At 53.6% G+C, this 19,660-nt stretch overlaps 1 protein-coding gene across 1 annotated transcript in view; it reads right to left on the reverse strand.

Moving 5' to 3' along the window:
* Positions 1–11,831: 11,831 nt before the first annotated feature.
* The window catches only part of FAM221B (family with sequence similarity 221 member B), a 28,705-nt gene continuing 20,876 nt past the window's right edge, over positions 11,832–19,660 (reverse strand). Inside the window, exons 6-7 of the mRNA XM_060263516.1 lie at positions 13,813–13,932; positions 11,832–12,043 (exon numbers count right to left, since the gene is read on the reverse strand). Of these exons, the coding sequence (XP_060119499.1) occupies positions 11,832–12,043; positions 13,813–13,932 (332 nt within the window). The remainder of the gene's footprint in view (positions 12,044–13,812; positions 13,933–19,660) is intronic.

Consider the following 19,660-nt stretch of genomic DNA (forward strand, 5'->3'; position numbering starts at 1 on the left):
TGGCAAACAGTCCATAGTGTTTGTCACATCACAGTGGAAAACTCTGATCTGTTACCCGGTAGAAAAATAGCAGCCAACCCTTCATCTCTTTGAGAAGAGTCCTCCTGAACCAGAGACATTTCATCTCCTGTCGGCTTTCCCCCAAGATTTAGTTTAAAAACTGCTCTTTTTGATTTTAAGCACCAGCAGCTTGGTTCCATCAGGGGACAAGAGGAGACTGTCTCTTTTGTACAGCTCCCGCTTGTTCCAGAAAGCATCCCAGTGCCTAACAAACTTAAACCCTTCCTCCTTACACCATCATCTCATCCACACGCTGAGACTTCTAATTTGTGCCTTTCTCTCCTGCCCTGCATGTGGAACAGGTAGCACTTTTGAGAAGGCAACCTTGGAGGTCCTGGCCTTAAGTCTCCCGCCTAGCAGCCTAAATTTTTCCTCCAGGACCTCACGACTGCATTTCCCCACATCATTGGTGCCAACATGCACCACGACCACTGGCTCCTCTCCAGCACTGCCTATCAGCCTATCTACTACACGTGTAATGTCCACTACCTTCACACCAGGCAGGCAAGTCACCATATGGTCAGTACGCGGTTTTGTCACCCAGCTGTCTACTTGCCTAAGGATTGAATCACCAACTACCAAGACCCCCCCCCCCTCTCCCTGCCCAGGGTGGTTCCTTGGCGCGAAAGGATTCCCACTCACCAACTGAAGAAGAGGTCCCTTCTGAGGGCGCATTCCCTTTATCCTCAGCACGGTGCCGTTTCCTCTCGACCCTCACGCTCCCTGGCAGCAATGGGGCTGCCAAGTTCAGAGCGGGGCTCATCTAATATGCCCCCGAGAGTCTTCCCCAAGTGCCTAACTGACCGTCTCTGCTTCTCCAGGGCAGTCACCTTGGCCTCAAGGGTATGAACTCGTTCCCTGAGGACCAGGAGCTTCTTGCATCGAGCACACACCCAAGACTTCTGTCCTTTGGGCAGATAGTCATACATTCAGCTTCCAGGATTGTAGTTTTAAAAAGCCTCCAAGCTTCCCCAAAGGTTTTGACCCTATTTACCTTTCTTTTCAGTTTCCTCTTCACATGCCTCCTCATATCAGAGAATTTACCCCTCTTAAAAGCTAAAAGTGGTTGTGTTGGTCTTTTGGGGCAACTCCCTATTTATACAAATGGTGAAATCAACAACATTATGGTCACTTTTCCCAAGTTGTGCAATCACTTTTACATCTCTCACCAGGTCTTGGGCATTAAACAGAGGCTAGATGGCCACCTGACAGCCATGAAGATCCTGTGGATTTAGGGGGAGGGGTTTGTGAGTTTCCTGCCTTGTGCAGGGGGTTGGACTAGATGACCCTAGAGGTCCCTTCCAATGCTAGGATTCTATGATTCTTCAGGAGGTGGTGGGCTCTCCTTCCTTAGAGGTTTTTAAACAGAGGCTAGATGGCCACCTGACAGCAATGAAGATCAGGGGGAAGTGTATGTGAGTTTTCTGCTTTGTGCGGGGGGTTGGACTAGATGACCCTGGATGTCCCTTCCAACTCTTCTATGAATCTAACAGGCCTCCTCCTCGGGAGGTGGTGGGCTCTTCTTCCTTGGAGGTTTTTCAACAGAGGCTAGATGGCCACCTGACAGCAATGAAGATCCTGTGAATTTAGGGGGAGGTGTTTGTGAGTTTCCTGCATTGTGCAGGGGGTTGGACTAGATGGCCCTGGAGGTCCCTTCCAACTCTAGGATTCTATGAACTTCCTGACTGTTAGAGCGATTCCTCAGTGGAACAGGCTTCCTCAGGAGGTGGTGGGCTCTCCTTCCTTGGAGGTTTTTAAACAGAGGCTAGATGGCCGCCTGACAGCAATGAAGATCCTGTGAATTTAGGGGGAGGTGTTTGTGAGTTTCCTGCATTGTGCAGGGGGTTGGACTAGATGGCCCTGGAGGTCCCTTCCAACTCTATGATTCTAACAGGCTTCCTCCTCGGGAGGGGGTGGGCTCTCCTTCCTTGGAGGTTTTTCAACAGAGGCTAGATGGCCATCTGACAGCAATGAGGATCCTGTGAATTTAGGGGGAGGTGTTTGTGAATTTCCTGCCTTGTGCAGGGGGTTGGACTAGATGACCCTGGAGGTCCCTTCCAACTCTAGGATTCTATGATTCTTCAGGAGGTGGTGGGCTCTCCTTCCTTGGAGGTTTTTAAACAGAGGCTAGATGGCCGCCTGACAGCAATGAAGATCCTGTGAATTTAGGGGGAGGTGTTTGTGAGTTTCCTGCATTGTGCAGGGGGTTGGACTAGATGGCCCTGGAGGTCCCTTCCAACTCTAGGATTCTATGAACTTCCTGACTGTTAGAGCGATTCCTCAGTGGAACAGGCTTCCTCAGGAGGTGGTGGGCTCTCCTTCCTTGGAGGTTTTTAAACAGAGGCTAGATGGCCGCCTGACAGCAATGAAGATCCTGTGAATTTAGGGGGAGGTGTTTGTGAGTTTCCTGCATTGTGCAGGGGGTTGGACTAGATGGCCCTGGAGGTCCCTTCCAACTCTAGGATTCTATGAACTTCCTGACTGTTAGAGCGATTCCTCAGTGGAACAGGCTTCCTCAGGAGGTGGTGGGCTCTCCTTCCTTGGAGGTTTTTAAACAGAGGCTAGATGGCCGCCTGACAGCAATGAAGATCCTGTGAATTTAGGGGGAGGTGTTTGTGAGTTTCCTGCATTGTGCAGGGGGTTGGACTAGATGGCCCTGGAGGTCCCTTCCAACTCTATGATTCTAACAGGCTTCCTCCTCGGGAGGGGGTGGGCTCTCCTTCCTTGGAGGTTTTTCAACAGAGGCTAGATGGCCATCTGACAGCAATGAGGATCCTGTGAATTTAGGGGGAGGTGTTTGTGAATTTCCTGCCTTGTGCAGGGGGTTGGACTAGATGACCCTGGAGGTCCCTTCCAACTCTAGGATTCTATGATTCTTCAGGAGGTGGTGGGCTCTCCTTCCTTGGAGGTTTTTAAACAGAGGCTAGATGGCCGCCTGACAGCAATGAAGATCCTGTGAATTTAGGGGGAGGTGTTTGTGAGTTTCCTGCATTGTGCAGGGGGTTGGACTAGATGGCCCTGGAGGTCCCTTCCAACTCTATGATTCTAACAGGCTTCCTCCTCGGGAGGGGGTGGGCTCTCCTTCCTTGGAGGTTTTTCAACAGAGGCTAGATGGCCATCTGACAGCAATGAGGATCCTGTGAATTTAGGGGGAGGTGTTTGTGAATTTCCTGCCTTGTGCAGGGGGTTGGACTAGATGACCCTGGAGGTCCCTTCCAACTCTAGGATTCTATGATTCTTCAGGAGGTGGTGGGCTCTCCTTCCTTGGAGGTTTTTAAACAGAGGCTAGATGGCCGCCTGACAGCAATGAAGATCCTGTGAATTTAGGGGGAGGTGTTTGTGAGTTTCCTGCATTGTGCAGGGGGTTGGACTAGATGGCCCTGGAGGTCCCTTCCAACTCTATGATTCTAACAGGCTTCCTCCTCGGGAGGGGGTGGGCTCTCCTTCCTTGGAGGTTTTTCAACAGAGGCTAGATGGCCATCTGACAGCAATGAGGATCCTGTGAATTTAGGGGGAGGTGTTTGTGAATTTCCTGCCTTGTGCAGGGGGTTGGACTAGATGACCCTGGAGGTCCCTTCCAACTCTAGGATTCTATGATTCTTCAGGAGGTGGTGGGCTCTCCTTCCTTGGAGGTTTTTAAACAGAGGCTAGATGGCCGCCTGACAGCAATGAAGATCCTGTGAATTTAGGGGGAGGTGTTTGTGAGTTTCCTGCATTGTGCAGGGGGTTGGACTAGATGGCCCTGGAGGTCCCTTCCAACTCTATGATTCTAACAGGCTTCCTCCTCGGGAGGGGGTGGGCTCTCCTTCCTTGGAGGTTTTTCAACAGAGGCTAGATGGCCATCTGACAGCAATGAGGATCCTGTGAATTTAGGGGGAGGTGTTTGTGAATTTCCTGCCTTGTGCAGGGGGTTGGACTAGATGACCCTGGAGGTCCCTTCCAACTCTAGGATTCTATGATTCTTCAGGAGGTGGTGGGCTCTCCTTCCTTGGAGGTTTTTAAACAGAGGCTAGATGGCCGCCTGACAGCAATGAAGATCCTGTGAATTTAGGGGGAGGTGTTTGTGAGTTTCCTGCATTGTGCAGGGGGTTGGACTAGATGGCCCTGGAGGTCCCTTCCAACTCTATGATTCTAACAGGCTTCCTCCTCGGGAGGGGGTGGGCTCTCCTTCCTTGGAGGTTTTTCAACAGAGGCTAGATGGCCATCTGACAGCAATGAGGATCCTGTGAATTTAGGGGGAGGTGTTTGTGAGTTTCCTGCTTTGTGCGGGGGGTTGGACTAGATGACCCTGGAGGTCCCTTCCAACTCTATGGTTACTTAGAACCAAGTCCAGGATTGCCCCACTCCTGGTAGGTTCTGTGACCATCTGCTCCACAGCACAGTCATTGGCAGTGCAATCCTAAGGTGGGGGGAGTCCTTGGAAGCAGACTAAGGCCCACGCCTGTGGAAGTTGGGGCTACGACAGCGCAAGTCCACTTACGTTGGGGTGGAGGCGACTTACACGGGTGTGGGCCTGCTTGAGTGGGCCCTCCCCAGGGCAGCGACACCCCAGCCCTGCGCCTGAGCACAGGCAGAAGTCCAGCAGAGAGACTTACACCAGCCCGAGGGGGGGTGGAGTCAGGGGCGTGTCCCGGCATAGTCGGCTGCCTATGAACTTCGGGCCCTGCCACTGTCAAGCCCCTCCCTTTCCTCTGGCCTCCTCTTATTTCCTGCTTAGCTGGCCTGGCACTCGGGCAGGGTCTTGCTTATGACTCAAAAGAATTCCTGTTGTGTCTTCTGTGAAATGTAACGTGTCACCCTCCCTGGTTCCCAGAGTTCTTATCTATTCACAGGTCCCTGATAGAATGCTTTGTAGTGGAAAGTTACAATGTTTATGTTAACCTTATTACCTTTAAGTTCGAATACTGCCGCCAATTAGTAACGGCTTAGATTATCCTATATCCAGATTAGATTATCCAGCCTACGTCCCATCCCGACGGTGGCAAGTAGTAGGGACAGAGTAAATCACCCGCCTCCGTCACTGGTGTTATGCAATGCCAGGTCCATCAATAATAAGACTTCTACCCTTCAGGAGTTCCTGTCCGAACAGGATATGGACCTGGCATGCGTGACTGAGACCTGGGTGCACGTAGGGGAGACTGTAGCTCTCTCCCAGTTGGTTCCCCCAGGATTCTCGGTCTTTCACCAGTCCTGGACTAACAGGCGAGGGGGAGGGGTGGCTATACTCATACGAGAGGTTTACTCCTTTCGGGCTCTCCCGCCCCCGGAGATCAGGGGCATTGAATGTGCCGGTTTGGCGTGGGACGTTGGGGAGGGGTTGGCGGTTTGGCTGGTGTACTGACCGCCTAACGCACCAGCCGACGCCTTACCATCCCTGATGGAGGCCGTAGCAGGCTGGGCATTGGAGTACCCAAGGCTCTTGATCCTGGGCGACTTCAATGTCCATGCCGATGACATGACCTCTAGTCAGGCGATGGACCTAGTGTCATCCATGGCGATGCTAGGACTCTCCCAGTTTGTTACAACGCCTACTCACCAGGCGGGGCACATGTTAGACCTGATCTTCGCAGCGGGAATTTTAGTGGACGATATTACTGCTCAGACAGTGCCATGGTCGGACCACTATGCCCTTAAGGCTCGTATGGATATCCCATTCCAAGCCCGTTTAGGCGGCAAGCCTATTTTAGCTCGCCCGCAGAGCCAGATGGACCCTGAACGGTTCCAGATGGCTCTACAGGATCCCTGGCCCTCTGGCAATTCCCTTGATGACCTGGTGGAGTCCTGGAATGATAGGCTCTCCAGGGCCATCAACGAGATTGCACCTAGACATCCTCTGTGCCCCCGCCTAAAGCTAGCACCCTGGTATAACCAGGAGTTGCGGCAATTAAAGCGAGGACTCAGACGACTAGAGAGGCAATGGTGGTGTACTCGAGACGAAGCGACTAGAGCATCTTATAGAGAGTGTATGAAGTCCTATGAGATGGCAGTCAAAGCCGCAAAGAAAACATACTTTGCGGCTAAGATTGCATCTGCAACTTCGCGCCCAGCACAATTGTTTAACACAATTCGGACTCTTATAACACTGCCACAGGGCAGCCCAAACGTTAGTCAATTGGAAATCGGCTGTGAGGCTTTTGCAAAATTTTTTGCAGATAAAGTCGCGTCGCTCCGCCGTGACGCCCCCGCCATATTGGAGACAGTATCTGAGCCCGAGGCTCCTTGACTGTCTTCAGATTGTATTCTGGATGGTTTCGGTGCTCTCAGCCTGGAGGAAGTTGACAGGATCCTCTTGTCTGCACGCCCTACAACTTGCAATTCAGACCCTTGCCCCTCCTGGCTTATTAAATCTTGCCAGAGGGAGCTTAGGTATCCTGTACGGGATATCATAAATAGATCCCTGATGGAAGGGCAATTTCCAACACCTCTTAAGGAGGCAGTGGTCCGCCCCCTCAGGCTGGGCATTGGAGGCAGTGGTCCGCCCCCTCAGGCTGGGCATTGGAGTACCCAAGGCTCTTGATCCTGGGCGACTTCAATGTCCATGCCGATGACATGTCCTCTAGTCAGGCGATGGACCTAGTGTCATCCATGGCGACGCTAGGACTCTCCCAGTTTGTTACAACGCCTACTCACCAGGCGGGGCACATGTTAGACCTGATCTTCGCAGCGGGAATTTTAGTGGACGATATTACTGCTCAGACAGTGCCATGGTCGGACCACTATGCCCTTAAGGCTCGTATGGATATCCCATTCCAAGCCCGTTTAGGCGGCGAGCCTATTTTAGCTCACCCGCGGAGCCAGATGGACCCTGAACGGTTCCAGATGGCTCTACGGGATCCCTGGCCCTCTGGCAATTCCCTCGATGACCTGGTGGAGTCCTGGAATGATAGGCTCTCCAGGGCCATCGACGAGATTGCACCTAGACGTCCTCTGCGCCCCCGCCTAAAGCTAGCACCCTGGTATAACCAGGAGTTGCGGCAATTAAAGCGAGGACTCAGACGACTAGAGAGGCAATGGCGGTGTACTCGAGACGAAGCGACTAGAGCATCTTATAGAGAGTGTATGAAGTCCTATGAGATGGCAGTCAAAGCCGCAAAGAAAACATACTTTGCGGCTAAGATTGCATCTGCAACTTCGTGCCCGGCACAATTGTTTAACACAATTCGGACTCTTATAACACTGCCACAGGGCAGCCCCAACGTTAGTCAATTGGAAATTGGCTGTGAGCCTTTTGCGAAATTTTTTGCAGATAAAGTCACGTCGCTCCGCCGTGACGCCCTCGCCATATTGGAGACAGTATCCGAGCCCGAGGCTCCTTGCCTGTCTTCAGATTGTATTCTGGATGGTTTCGGCGCTCTCAGCCTGGAGGAAGTTGACAGGATCCTCTTGTCTGCACGCCCTACAACTTGCAATTCAGACCCTTGCCCCTCCTGGCTTATTAAATCTTGCCAGAGGGAGCTTAGGTATCCTGTACGGGATATCATAAATAGATCCCTGATGGAAGGGCAATTTCCAACACCTCTTAAGGAGGCAGTGGTCCGCCCCCTCTTAAAAAAACCAACATTGGATCCGGCCGAATTGGCACACTATCGGCCGGTCTCGAATTTACCCTTTTTGGGTAAACTCATTGAGAGGGCAGTGGCGTTGCAATTACAGAGTTTCCTGGAGGATGCTTCCGTCCTTGACTCCCATCAGTCGGGCTTCCACCCGGGTCATGGGACGGAGACAGTGCTGGTTGCCCTGGTGGATGATCTCCAGCAGCATCTGGATCGAGGCGGCTCGGCGGTACTGATGCTGTTAGACCTGTCGGCAGCGTTCGATATGGTCGACCATCGGTTGCTGACTTGCCGTCTCGCCGACGTGGGGATTCAGGGGTTGGCTTTACAATGGCTTACCTCTTTCCTCAAGGGTCGGGGACAAAGAGTGGCAATTGGGGGTGAATTGTCCCGGAGGTACCCGCTGGATTGCGGGGTTCCTCAGGGAACAGTTCTATCCCCGATGTTTAACATCTATATGCGCGCTTTTACCCAGATTGCCCAGAGATATGGGCTGGGTTGCCACCAGTACGCTGATGACACCCAGCTCTATCTACTTATGGATGGCCTGCCTGCCTGTGTCCCAGAAAACCTGGACCTGGCATTGCAGGCCGTGTCTAGATGGCTCAGGCTGAGTGGGCTGAAGCTAAATCCAACGAAGACAGAGGTCCTTTGCCTGGGTTGCCGTGGTCCGGAGAGGGAGATTCCCTTACCGGCCCTCGACGGTGTGCCTCTGTCAGCGGCGCACAGGGTTAGGAGCCTGGGGGTGCTACTGGAGCCTACTCTAACTATGGAGGCCCAGATAGCAGCCACTGCCAAGTCCTCATTTTTTCATCTTAGGCGGGCAAGGCAGTTGGCCCCTTTCCTGGAGGATGGCGACCTGGCAACAGTGATCCATGCAACGGTCACCTCGAGGCTGGACTACTGCAATGCCCTCTACATGGGGCTGCCCCTGTGCCGAACCCAGAAGTTGCAGCTAGTGCAGAATGCCGCTGCCCGGCTGTTGTTAGGGCTCCCTAGACGGGAGCACATTCAGCCAGGGCTTCGGGAACTGCACTGGCTGCCGATAACATACTGAGTTCGGTACAAGGTGCTGGTTATGACCTTTAAAGCCCTTTATGGTCTGGGACCTGCCTACCTTAGGGACCGTCTCTCCCCACATGTTCCCCAGAGAGTGCTGAGGTCGGGGTCTCAGAACCTCCTTACAATCCCTGGGCCAAAGGAGGCCCGTCTGAAAGCGACCAGGGACAGGGCCTTCTCGATTGCAGCTCCCTGTTGGTGGAATCAGCTCCCGGAGGAGGTGAGGGCCCTGTGGAACCTTGAACAGTTCCGCAGGGCCTGTAAAACAACCCTCTTCCGGTTGGCATATAATTAATTGTGATTGGAATGCCTGAATATTAAATCTCGAACATCAGATTATTGAATACTGGAAAATTTGAAAGACTGATTTAAGGAAAGGTAGCATAGTGTATATCGATGTGAGTTTTATGTATTTTTAGGTTTTTATGTATTTTATTGTATAATTATTAATGTATTTAAATTGATCTCTGTTAGCTTTTTTTTTCTGTTGTAAGCTGCCCTGAGCCCACCTCGGTGGGGAGGGCGGGATATAAATCGAATAAAATAAATAAATAAATATATAGTGAATGTGTAACCTGTATTGCCTCAGTCTTTTCACTGACCACATTCAGTGAGCACTACCTGTTCTCCTAATAAATGCATCTATTTGAAATAACAAAGGATATCATTGTTAGGAACTTCGGGGCTTGACAGACACCCCCCACCAAAGAGGTGCATAGTTGCACCACAGAAAAAGCTGATGCATCCCAAAGACACATGTCGAAACAGAAAGCAAAGTCCGCTGCATGAGCTTGCAGACCCTTTAGGGAGCCATATAATTGTCTTACCAGTCCCCTCATGCCCTGGGCTGGCCAGCCCAAAAGCCTGCCCAACCCCACGGTGCTAATGGAGTGGATGCATGGCCCCTGGGGAAGGAGTTCCATGCACGCAGCAGGGGGCATCAGGGTGACACGGAGGGTCTTTGAGTCTGCGTTGGGGGGAGGTTGCCTGTGGAACTTGGTTGCTTGCTGGGACTCTTTCTGCACATTCCAGCTGCTGTCTTTGGAAATGGACTCCTGCACGTTGTGCTTCCTGTTTGTTTGTGGCTAGCCAGGGAGCGCATGCCTCTGCCCGTCTGCCTGCCATTGGCATGAGTCTCTGACAGTGGGTTGGCGCAAGAGGGTTGCCAGCCTCTCAGGAGCAGGCTTTCCGTCTCCCCTCCTGGTCATGTGCAATGGACTGACCAATCCAACGGTCCTGCACTGCCCTGTCCCTCCCCCTGTCCCCTACAGCAGCGAGCCAATGGTGCACACATGGGTAGGATCACCATGGCGATGGCTTCTCTCTTGTGCCTGTTCACTCCCTCCTCCTCCCCGCTTGGTGTAACTTCTCCCCTTTGGAAGCCACTGAGCACTGCCCACATTAGTCCTATGCTCGAGCGGGGCTGCTCAGCAATACTCAGGACTGAGCTGCCCGGGCATCTAGAAACTCAACCTCTTTCCCCCAACTGGAACACATATTGACCCAACCAATGTGTGGGTAGTTAAAATCACCTATTAGGACACAGTTTTTGCATTTAGCTGCTATCTTTAATTCTTTCATCATTTTATAATCATCCTCTATCTTTTGATTGGGTGAACGATAACAAATTCCCAGAGTTAAACTTCCTTTTGGGCCCACTATTTTGACCCAAAGCATTTCTCAAAAGGACGAATTCTCTGACCTTCTCAATCTTACTGGACTGTATACACTCTCTGACAAACAGAGCCACCCCACCTCCAACCCTTCCCTCCCTAACTTTCCAATATAATTTATATCCAGAAATCACCATGTCCCACTGATTCTCCTCATTCCACCAAGTCTCTGAAATTCCCACAGTGTCTATATTTCCCCCCAACATTAAACATTCCAAGTCCCTGATTTTACCTCAGACACTTCTACCATTTGTATATAAACATCTATAATTTCCGAGGCAGGTGAGGCCCGCAACCTTCCTCCTCCTGCCTCGAGACTTCACCCTTTGTTTGCAGGTGGGCCTTGCCCCTTCACACCTGAACATCCAGTTCATCCAAGTGGGCTGAAAGGGCATTGAAAGTGAAAGCGAAAGGGGGATGGGGTGGGAGAACCCCACCAGGAGGGAAGGCGTTCTGAAGACATCTGCAGGACAGGACAGGAATGGAGCCTGTGTTCCTTCCCACCCCCACCCGGAGAGACGTAGGAGGCAAGGCCCGGGGAAAGGGGTTGAAGGGAGTAACTCCAGAGAGATGCTCACCACTGTTTCCATGGGCTGAGAGGGTCTTTGGGATAGGAGGAGTCCAACCAACTGAAGCGGGGGCTCTCTGTCATGTGCCCTGATGAGGAGCTGGAAGGGTTAACAGACCTGGAAGAGTTGCCAGCCAGTTCCTCAGCTGAACAAACAGCAGCTGGCCCATCAATCACTCTCCAGGCACCAGTGTCAGCTGTTGACATTCAATCTCTTCCAAGCTCCCCTCCTCCCATCTCAAGAGTTCAAAGCAGGCTCCGGAAAGAACTTTCAGAGCGAAGACATGAGGCATGCCGATGCTTCAGGTCTCTCAGCCCTGAGTTTTAGCAGAGTCGCTCCCATATAGCTCCCACCCAGGACCTGGTAATCTTGTGGAAGCAACAGGTCTATTCTCTGGCTTGCATCCACGCTCCTTCCTGATTCCTGATCCTGCCCTGCTTGATTTCCTTGGCACCCTGACCTTTTGGCTTTTGGACATTGACTTCTGATTCTGGTTTGTGATTCTGCATTGGTGACTTGGCTCCTGCTTGACTTCCTGGACTTTGACCTTGGACTGGCTGTGGACTCCTGCCTGCCTGCACCCGGAGAACGTGACTCTGTCTCTCTCTCTCCCTCCCTCTCCGTTCAGTCAAGCGGTGTGTGTATGTGGGGGAGTGTTATAGAGCAGAGTCCTGCCTGCCACCCTTCGCTTTCAATAACCGGCAGCTTGCGCTGTGTCCCTCGCCTTGTCCACCAACCCACTCAGCACCCTGAGCGCTTCGACAACAGCCTTGGGAGGGGATGGGTGCTGTTGGGAAGGGAAGGGCTGGCAGTGGAAGCCCCCCCCACACAGACACCCGGAGGCAGTGCCAAAAGCAGAGGCAGTGCTCCTTTAATGGCCTCCTGCCGCCGCCGCCCTCTTCTCCTCCTCCTCCTCCTCAGGCCTTCCTGTCGTCTTTTTTCTCCGGCATCCGGCGGGGGGGCCCTGAGGGGGGAAGAGGCAGAGGGGGGCGTGAGCCGGAGGGGGCGGGCAGGCAGAAGAAGCCCCCCCGGGCCTGGAGAGCCTGGAAGGCGGAGTCGTCCTCGGGCCGCCCTGTCAGCACGGCGTTGCACAGCTCGGGCATCTCGGCAAAGGGCAAATAGGCCTCCCCTGGGGAAAGAGAGGAGGAGGCAGAGGTGGGGGACGGCCCGACTAGGCATGGGCAGGGAGGGAGGGGGCTTGAGGGTTAGAGCCGGCCGAGGCCAGGGCAGGAGGGGGAAGAGGAAGGCTTCCACGCACGCAAAGGGCCACCGGGTGGCAAGGGAGGCTGCCCAGGCACACGCCAAGAGCCTGCTTGCTTGGAGGGGGAGGCCTTGCCATTCTCGGCCTACTTCAGTGCTCCCCTCCCCTCACAACCAAGGCTGTAGCCAGGATTTTAAAAGTCGGGGGGGGGGGTTTACCCTTTCCCATCGGCTGCCAGGTAGGGGCAAAAACTGGAGGCTCTGAAAGTGGCTGAGGCAGACATCACTAAAACTTTGGAGCTAAGAAGGGCCTGCATGTCGCATGCAAGCAGGGGGGTTTCCTTCCACCTCCCTCTCCCCCATCCCGGCACCTTGCAGCCAGCAACTCCACCCATCCCGTCCCCCCCCAGCCCATTCCATGCAGCTCCCTCCTCTCTACCAGCTGCTTTTGCTGCTGCAGTTAGGGTTGACAATCCCCAGGTGGGGGCAGGGGATCCCCCGGTTTGGAAGCCCTCCCCCCACTTCAGGGTCATTAGAAAGCGGGGTGGGGGGGAGGGAAATTTCTGCTGGGAACTCCCATTATTCTGTATGGAGACTTTTTCCCATAGGAAATGATGGAGAATTGATCCGTGGATATCTGGGGCTCTGGGGGAGGGGCTGTTCTTTGAGGTAGAGGCACCAAATTTTCAGCTTAGCATCCAGTGCCTCTCCCCAAAATACCCCCCAAGTTTTCAGATGATTGGACCAGAGGTCCAATCCTCTGAGCCCCCCAAAGAAGGTGCCCCTATCCATTATTTCCTGTGGAAGGAAGGCATTTAAAAAGGTGTGCAGTCCCTTTAAACATGATGGCCAGAACTCCCTTGGAGTTCAATGATGCTTGTTACACCCTGGCTCCTGGCTCCGCCCCCCATGTCTCCTGGCTCCACCCCCAAAGTCCACAGATATTTCTTGACTTGGACTTGGCAACCCTAGCTGCAGTGTGCGGGGCTCTTCTGGCTCCAGCTAGGGGGCCCTGCCTGGAAGTCAGGGGACGGTGCCCCCACACGCCCCCCTGTAGCTGCAGGCCTGCTCACAACACACTGCGCTGGGCGATGAAACTTGGCGAAGCTTCATGTGGGGCAGAGGCCTGGCTGCGGGGAGCAAAGCGGAGGAGGAACGGCCTCTGCATGGAAGAAATGCCCCACTGGAGCCTCCTCCTTCTCTGGCCTCCGAGTGAGGGGCCAGGCCAGGCCAAGAGCTCCCCTCCCGGCTGGTGCCTGCAGTCCCCACCTTCCCGCCCAGGGCTGGATCTAGGGGGGAGCAGAGGGGGCGCACCACGTTGAGTACGGAGTCCAATCTGTTCTGTGGGTCCAATGACAGAGGGAGCCCACAAGGGGGTGCCTTTTTTACCCCCCCCTCAAAAAACACATAGATTCGGTCCTGTCCCAGCCCAAAGGGGAGAGCTCTGGGCTGCGCTGCCCCCCCCCCCCTCCGGAGGAAGCCGCTGGGAAGGCCTTTTGCTCTCGATCCCCCTGCCGTGGGTCTGGGTGTGAGCCTGTGGGGCTTGGCTTGCAAAGGGGGAGCGGGGTGGGGGCCCATGGCAGAGCTACCCGATTGGGGGGGGGAGGGTGGGCCTTGAAGAGGTCTCTGGCCAGGGCAGCTTCAGGGACTCCATTCAGGGCTCCAGCCGGCCGCAGCAGCTCCGGGCTGGGCCCCTACCGTATGGGCGGCCCCCTTTGCGGCGCGTCTCCTCCGACTCAAAGAAGGTTTCGTGCTCTTCCCAGCACCGGTCGCAGGCCGCACACAGGAAGCTGGAGGCGAAGGCCCCGCAGGAGCAGCCTGGGGGGGGGGGAGAATATGGGGCATCAGTTCTGGAGGCGGGGCACCCCAACGGAGGCCCCTCACTGGCTCAGCACCACGCCTTGGCTAGGGCTGCTGCTGTGACCCCGTGCATGCTGACACGGTGGAGGCCTTCCTTCACTTGATGGATTTGTGTCTTGCTTTATTAGAACAGAGCCCCCTGGCGCAGAGTGGTGAAGCTGCAGCACTGCAGTCGGAGCCCTCTGCTCATGGCCTGAGTCCGATCCCAACGGAAGCTGGTTCAGGTAGCCCGCTTGAGGTTGACTCAGCCTTCCATCCTTCCGAGGTCGGCCAAAGGAGTCCCCAGCTGGCTGGGGGGAAAGCGTAGATGACTGGGGAAGGCAGTGGCCAACCACCCCGTAAAAAGTCTACCGTGAAAACGTTGTGAAAGCAGCGTCACCCCAGAGTCAGAAAGGACTGGTGCTTGCACAGGGGACCTTTCCTTTCCTTGTTAGAACAGCTCTACATCGCCTCTCCAAAAAACCTGCTCGAGGGGGCTTTGTTTGAGTGGGCGACTTCCAAGGTGGCTTGGAACCTGGAGGTGAAGGCAGCACCATGATTTGTAGCAACAACAGAGCATTCTTATCCTTACGTAAGGGCAGCAAGGCTGTTAAGAATGCACGCAGTTCAACAGCTGAATGAACAGGCAGATCTTTGTTGCCTAAAACAATTCAGGTAAGCAGCAGTGGGAAGTTCCAGGGCCAAGGGGTCTCCACAGAGAAGGCCCCACCTCTGGCCATCCCCACCTCAGCTTTGAAGGCGGGGCACGTACAGCAGGACCTCCATGGAAGATCTCAACAGATAGATCAGTTTGCAAAGGTTTGGATCCTCTGGACTGTGAAGGACTTCAGATGTATGATTTCTACCAAACCACCCTTCTCCCCACACTTGTCAGCCTGCTCAAAGAACTCCAGAAGGGTGGGGATCCCCTTGGCAGAAGCCATGCTGATTTGCCCTCAGCAGCAAGTCTTGTTCCTCAATGTGTTAAATGGTTCTCTTTCATAACACTTACCTGGAACGTTACTCTAACTGGACCACAATTCCCGGATCTGACACTTGACACTTTCTGATCTTGTGCCCCAGAGGCCGATTTTAGCAGCAAGTTACAAGCACCAGTTGGTAGATCAAGAGTTTCCCATTTGAGCCCCTGGGGTGCCTACACAGGGCCTGAGCCCCCCACCCCTCTCTCTTTTCACCCTAATGTCTGTATTGTGTATGTGCTCCTCACATGGCAAAAAGTGAGCCTCGCTATGCAGCCCACCCCCACCCCCCGCGCAGCCGCTTGGCCACAGTGGGGTGCTTGGGGGACTCCTTGCTGGACGGAGGACCCCCCACCCCTGTGGCCGCCCCAGGATCCCAGTCCGAAGGCATGATGTAGGTCAGGAAATGCCCTTTTCAGCAGACCAGAGTGGCAAGGACAGGGAAAGAGTCAGAGGCTCTGCTGAGCCGCCTGACAAATTTGGGGGGCACATAAATCTTCTGAGATAAGATCATGGGCAAAAAAAGCAGGTGCTTCTGCAGGGATTTCCTCCCACACCACAGGTGGGGGTTCCAGGCGCCCCGCCCTGCCTTGGCTCTGGGGTGGGAGGCCAGACGATTGAAGCCCCCCTGCCCTGCAGAACCCCCCCCCAAAAAAATATCCCTCCCTCCCTGGCTTTCAAAAGGAAAAGCTGAGGGTCAAGGCAGCCCCAGGCCGGCATCGGGGCGTGGGGGCGCAGTGGGGGGAGAGCAGCTTCCAAACTGAGCTAAAATCAATAAAATGAATTTTAACGGGGATAAATGTAAAGTTCTACATTTAGGTAGGAAAAATCCAATGCATGGTTATAGGATGGGAGAAACTTGTCTTAGCAGTAGTCTGTGCGAAAAGGACCTAGGGGTCTTAGTGGCTCTTACGCTGAACATGAGTCAACAGTGTGATGCGGTGGCTAAAAAGGCCAATGCAATTTTGGGCTGTATCAACAGAAGTATAGTGAGATCACATGATGGGATGGTATTGCTTTTCTCTGCTCTGGTAAGACCTCACCTGGAGTCTTGTGTTCAGTTTTGGGCATCACATTTTAAGAAGGATCTAGACAAGCTGGAAGGGGTCCAGAGGAGGGCGACCAAGATGGTGAGGGGTCTGAAGACCAAGTCCTCTGAGGAAAGGTTGAAGGAGTTGGGCATGTTTAGCCTGGAGAGGAGACGGCTGAGAGGTGATAGGATCACCATCTTCAAGTACTTGAAGGGTGGAATTATTTTCTGTGGCCCTGGAAGATAGGACCATAACCAACAGGTTGAAATTAAATCGAAAGAGTTTCTGCCTCAAAATTAGGAAGAAATTCCTGACCGTTAGAGTGATTCCTCAGTGGAACAGGCTTCGTCCTGGGGAGGTGGTGGGCTCTCATAAGAACATAAGAGAAGCCATGTTGGATCAGGCCAATGGCCCATCCAGTCCAACACTCTGCGTCACACAGTGGCAAATTTTTTTATATATACACACACACTGTGGCTAACAGCCACTGATGGACCTGTGCTCCATATTTTTATCTAAACCCCTCTTGAAGGTGGCTATACTTGTGGCCGCCACCACCTCTCCTTTCTTGGAGGTTTTTAAACAGAGGCTAGATGGCCATCTGACAGCAATGTGGATCCTGTGAATTTAGGGGGAGGTGTTTGTGAGTTTCCTGCATTGTGCAGGGGGTTGGACTAGAGGACCCTGGAGGTCCCTTCCAACTCTGTGATTCTATGAACTTCCGGACCATTAGAGCAGTTCCTCAGTGGAACAGGCTTCCTCCTTGGGAGGTGGTGGGCTCTCCTTCCTTGGAGGTTTTTCAACAGAGGCTAGATGGCCATCTGACAGCAATGAAGATCCTGTGAATTTAGGGGGAGGTGTTTGTGAGTTTCCTGCATTGTGCAGGGGGTTGAACTAGATGACCCTGGAGGTCCCTTCCAACTCTAATATAATTCTAACAGGCTTCCTCCTTGGGAGGTGGTGTGGGCTCTCCTTCCTTGGAGGTTTTTCAACAGAGGCTAGATGGCCATCTGACAGCAATGAAGATCCTGTGGATTTAGCGGGAGGTGTTTGTGAGTTTCCTGCATTGTGCAGGGGGTTGGACTAGATGACCCTAGAGGTCCCTTCCAACTCTAGAAGTCAACCCACCTGGACTTCTAGGGATGGGATGCGCTCTTTAGGGTGGGTGGGTGGAGGAAAAAAGAGGGCTTGTGCGCTGGGGGGGTGGGGTATGGAGAGCAGCAGCTGGAGGGAGGGGAGATCTCGGAGGGGGGCACAGTGGCACGTGAGCTCGCCTGCGCTGCAACGCCAGGTGCTGGGAAGGCCTCTTTTTCAGAAAGGAAGAGCGGGAGAAAAGTTGAGGTCGATGTCACGCTGCTTCCCCGGAATCTGAATCTGAACCGCATGACATTTGGCCGCTCTGCATGAATGAACAAGGTCTAGATCCAAGTCGCACCCGAGCTGCAAAGGAGGGGAGGCGTTTCTGGGGTGGGGGCACCACGTGGCTGGGCTGTCGCTAACCAGGCAGGCAGGAAAGCCGCCCCCCCCCCTGGTGCCAGGAGGGGAGCTCTGGTCCAGGAACAAGGCTTGAAGTGGGAGCGCCGCCTCGCTCGCTCCACATCCCCCCTCCTTCCTCCAGGCAGGCCCGGAGCCAGGATTTCAAATGTTGGGGGCATTTCAATTTCTGAGGGGGCACTTTCATTCATTTAATTCGCGCCGGGGAGCTGTGTCCTGATGCTCTCTCTGTCGGACCTTTGCCAGGCTGGCTTTGGGCAGAAATGCGAGCAGCACACCCCTACAATATATATTCACTTGCTCCTTATATTCAGTCGCTCGTATCATAAACACAGTATGCACAAAAATATATTCACAAAGTCCCAGTCCACAAATGTCCACGGAATTCCAAAGTCGACTTGAAATGCAGTCTTCAATTCCTTGTGGGAAGTAGTGGAGAAGAAAAGATGGGACGGAACCAGCTGTGGAATTTGGGCGAGGCATTGCCCGTTAGTGAAGCAGGACTGGGTCCCAATGAGCGAATGATCACTTGTAGAACTCGACCAGGACCGGATCTACATGTTCTTTGGGGGGGGGAGGGGGCAAAATCAATGGTGCCCCCTTATGGGCCATTCTGTTTTATGGTCCCATAGAATACAATGAGCTCAATACCCAATTTGGCGCCCCCCCCCTCTGTCGGCGCCCGGGGCAAACACCCCCCTCTGCCCCCCCCCCCCCCCCTAGATCCGGCCCTGAACTGGAGAAGGTGGAGGCAGCGATTTGCGTTGTGAGTGACGATTGAGAAAGGTGTGGCCGAAACCGGTCTCCATCTTTTCTCCACTCCTTCCCACAAGCAATTGGAGACTGCATTTCAAGTCGACTTTGGAATTCCGTGGACATTTGCGGACTGGGACTTCGTGAATATATTTTTGTGTATCCTGTGTTTATGATATGAGCGACTGAATATAAGGAGCAAGTGAATATATATTGTAGGGGTGTGCTACTCGCGCGCTTTTGACATCTCTCTCTCAGGTATCCTCTGTCTGCGGGAGCAGCAAGGCACAGGAGGGGCTTCCCTACTGTCCAAAGGGCCATCTCTGCCCCCTCCCCACTCCCCGGTCTCTGGACAGGGAGGACCAGCCTCTCTCAATCTGCTTCCCAGGGGCCCGAGTCAGGGGGCCTGGCCAGGAAGTCAACCATCTCAACCACAATGGAGGACGTCTCCTGATCCTCTAAGTCCCGTCGATTTCACTTAGATGCGAGTCACCCCAACAATGCGTAAAAACGCATTCCACTAAAGAGAAAGGTTTGAGTCCAGCAGCACCAAGAAAAACGACTTTTAATTCCTGGGCATGCGCACTTCTTCAGATACCTTGAAACCGGTTCCACCAACCAGCACATCTCGGTAGAGGGGAGGGACTAGTTGCCAGAAAGGGCTGCTTAGAGTCGAGATGCAGAAGTAACTGAGCTAAGATTGGATTGAAGCGATTGGTGAGACTTGTGAATAGCAGCAAATTAGCATACAAATACAAGAGTTACCAAACAGACGGGAGAGCTAACTTTGAGTCCCCTGGTGCCGTTAAGACCAACAAAGCTGTGCCTGTCATCCGCCCTGAGCCCGTCATGGGAGAGGGCGGACTATAAACAGATTTTATTTATTCTAGGTCATTTATAGTCCGTCCTTTCCCAAGGATGGGCTCAGGGCGGATCACAACATTCTAAAAGCAGTGTAAAATGGCAATTAAACCCAGACAGATCACAATAGATTATAAATTAGAAAATTCACTAAATAAATAAATATAACTAAATAAATAAATGCAATTCTGCGTCCAAGTGGAAGCCGAGAGGCTTGGCCTGTGGAGCTGCCCCCTGCTGCAGATTCTCATGCGACCTTCCTGGGAACTCGAAGGCCTGACGACGTCTCTGAAGACGTGGGCTGCTTCTACACCTACTGAGTCCCTCGGTTCTCCCTTAGAGCCAGAACTGAACTTTGTTGGTCTTGGAGCTGCCGATGCACTCGAACTCAGCTCTCAAGTCTTGTGCTCGTCTGCTCAGGCGCTGCTCTTCGCGGGTCTCCCCGTTGCTTTCACCCACTTCCAGCGGCGCTTCTCGCCCACCGACTCCTGCATCTTGATATTCAACAGGGCCGCCCTGTGGGTCCGAAGCGAGAGAGCAACGCTGGAGTCCATCCCCGGCGGCGGCAGCCGCCTTAAGACCAAGGAA

The sequence above is a fragment of the Heteronotia binoei genome, unplaced genomic scaffold (genome assembly GCF_032191835.1).
Source record: "Heteronotia binoei isolate CCM8104 ecotype False Entrance Well unplaced genomic scaffold, APGP_CSIRO_Hbin_v1 ptg000322l, whole genome shotgun sequence".
Classification (NCBI taxonomy): domain Eukaryota; kingdom Metazoa; phylum Chordata; class Lepidosauria; order Squamata; family Gekkonidae; genus Heteronotia; species Heteronotia binoei.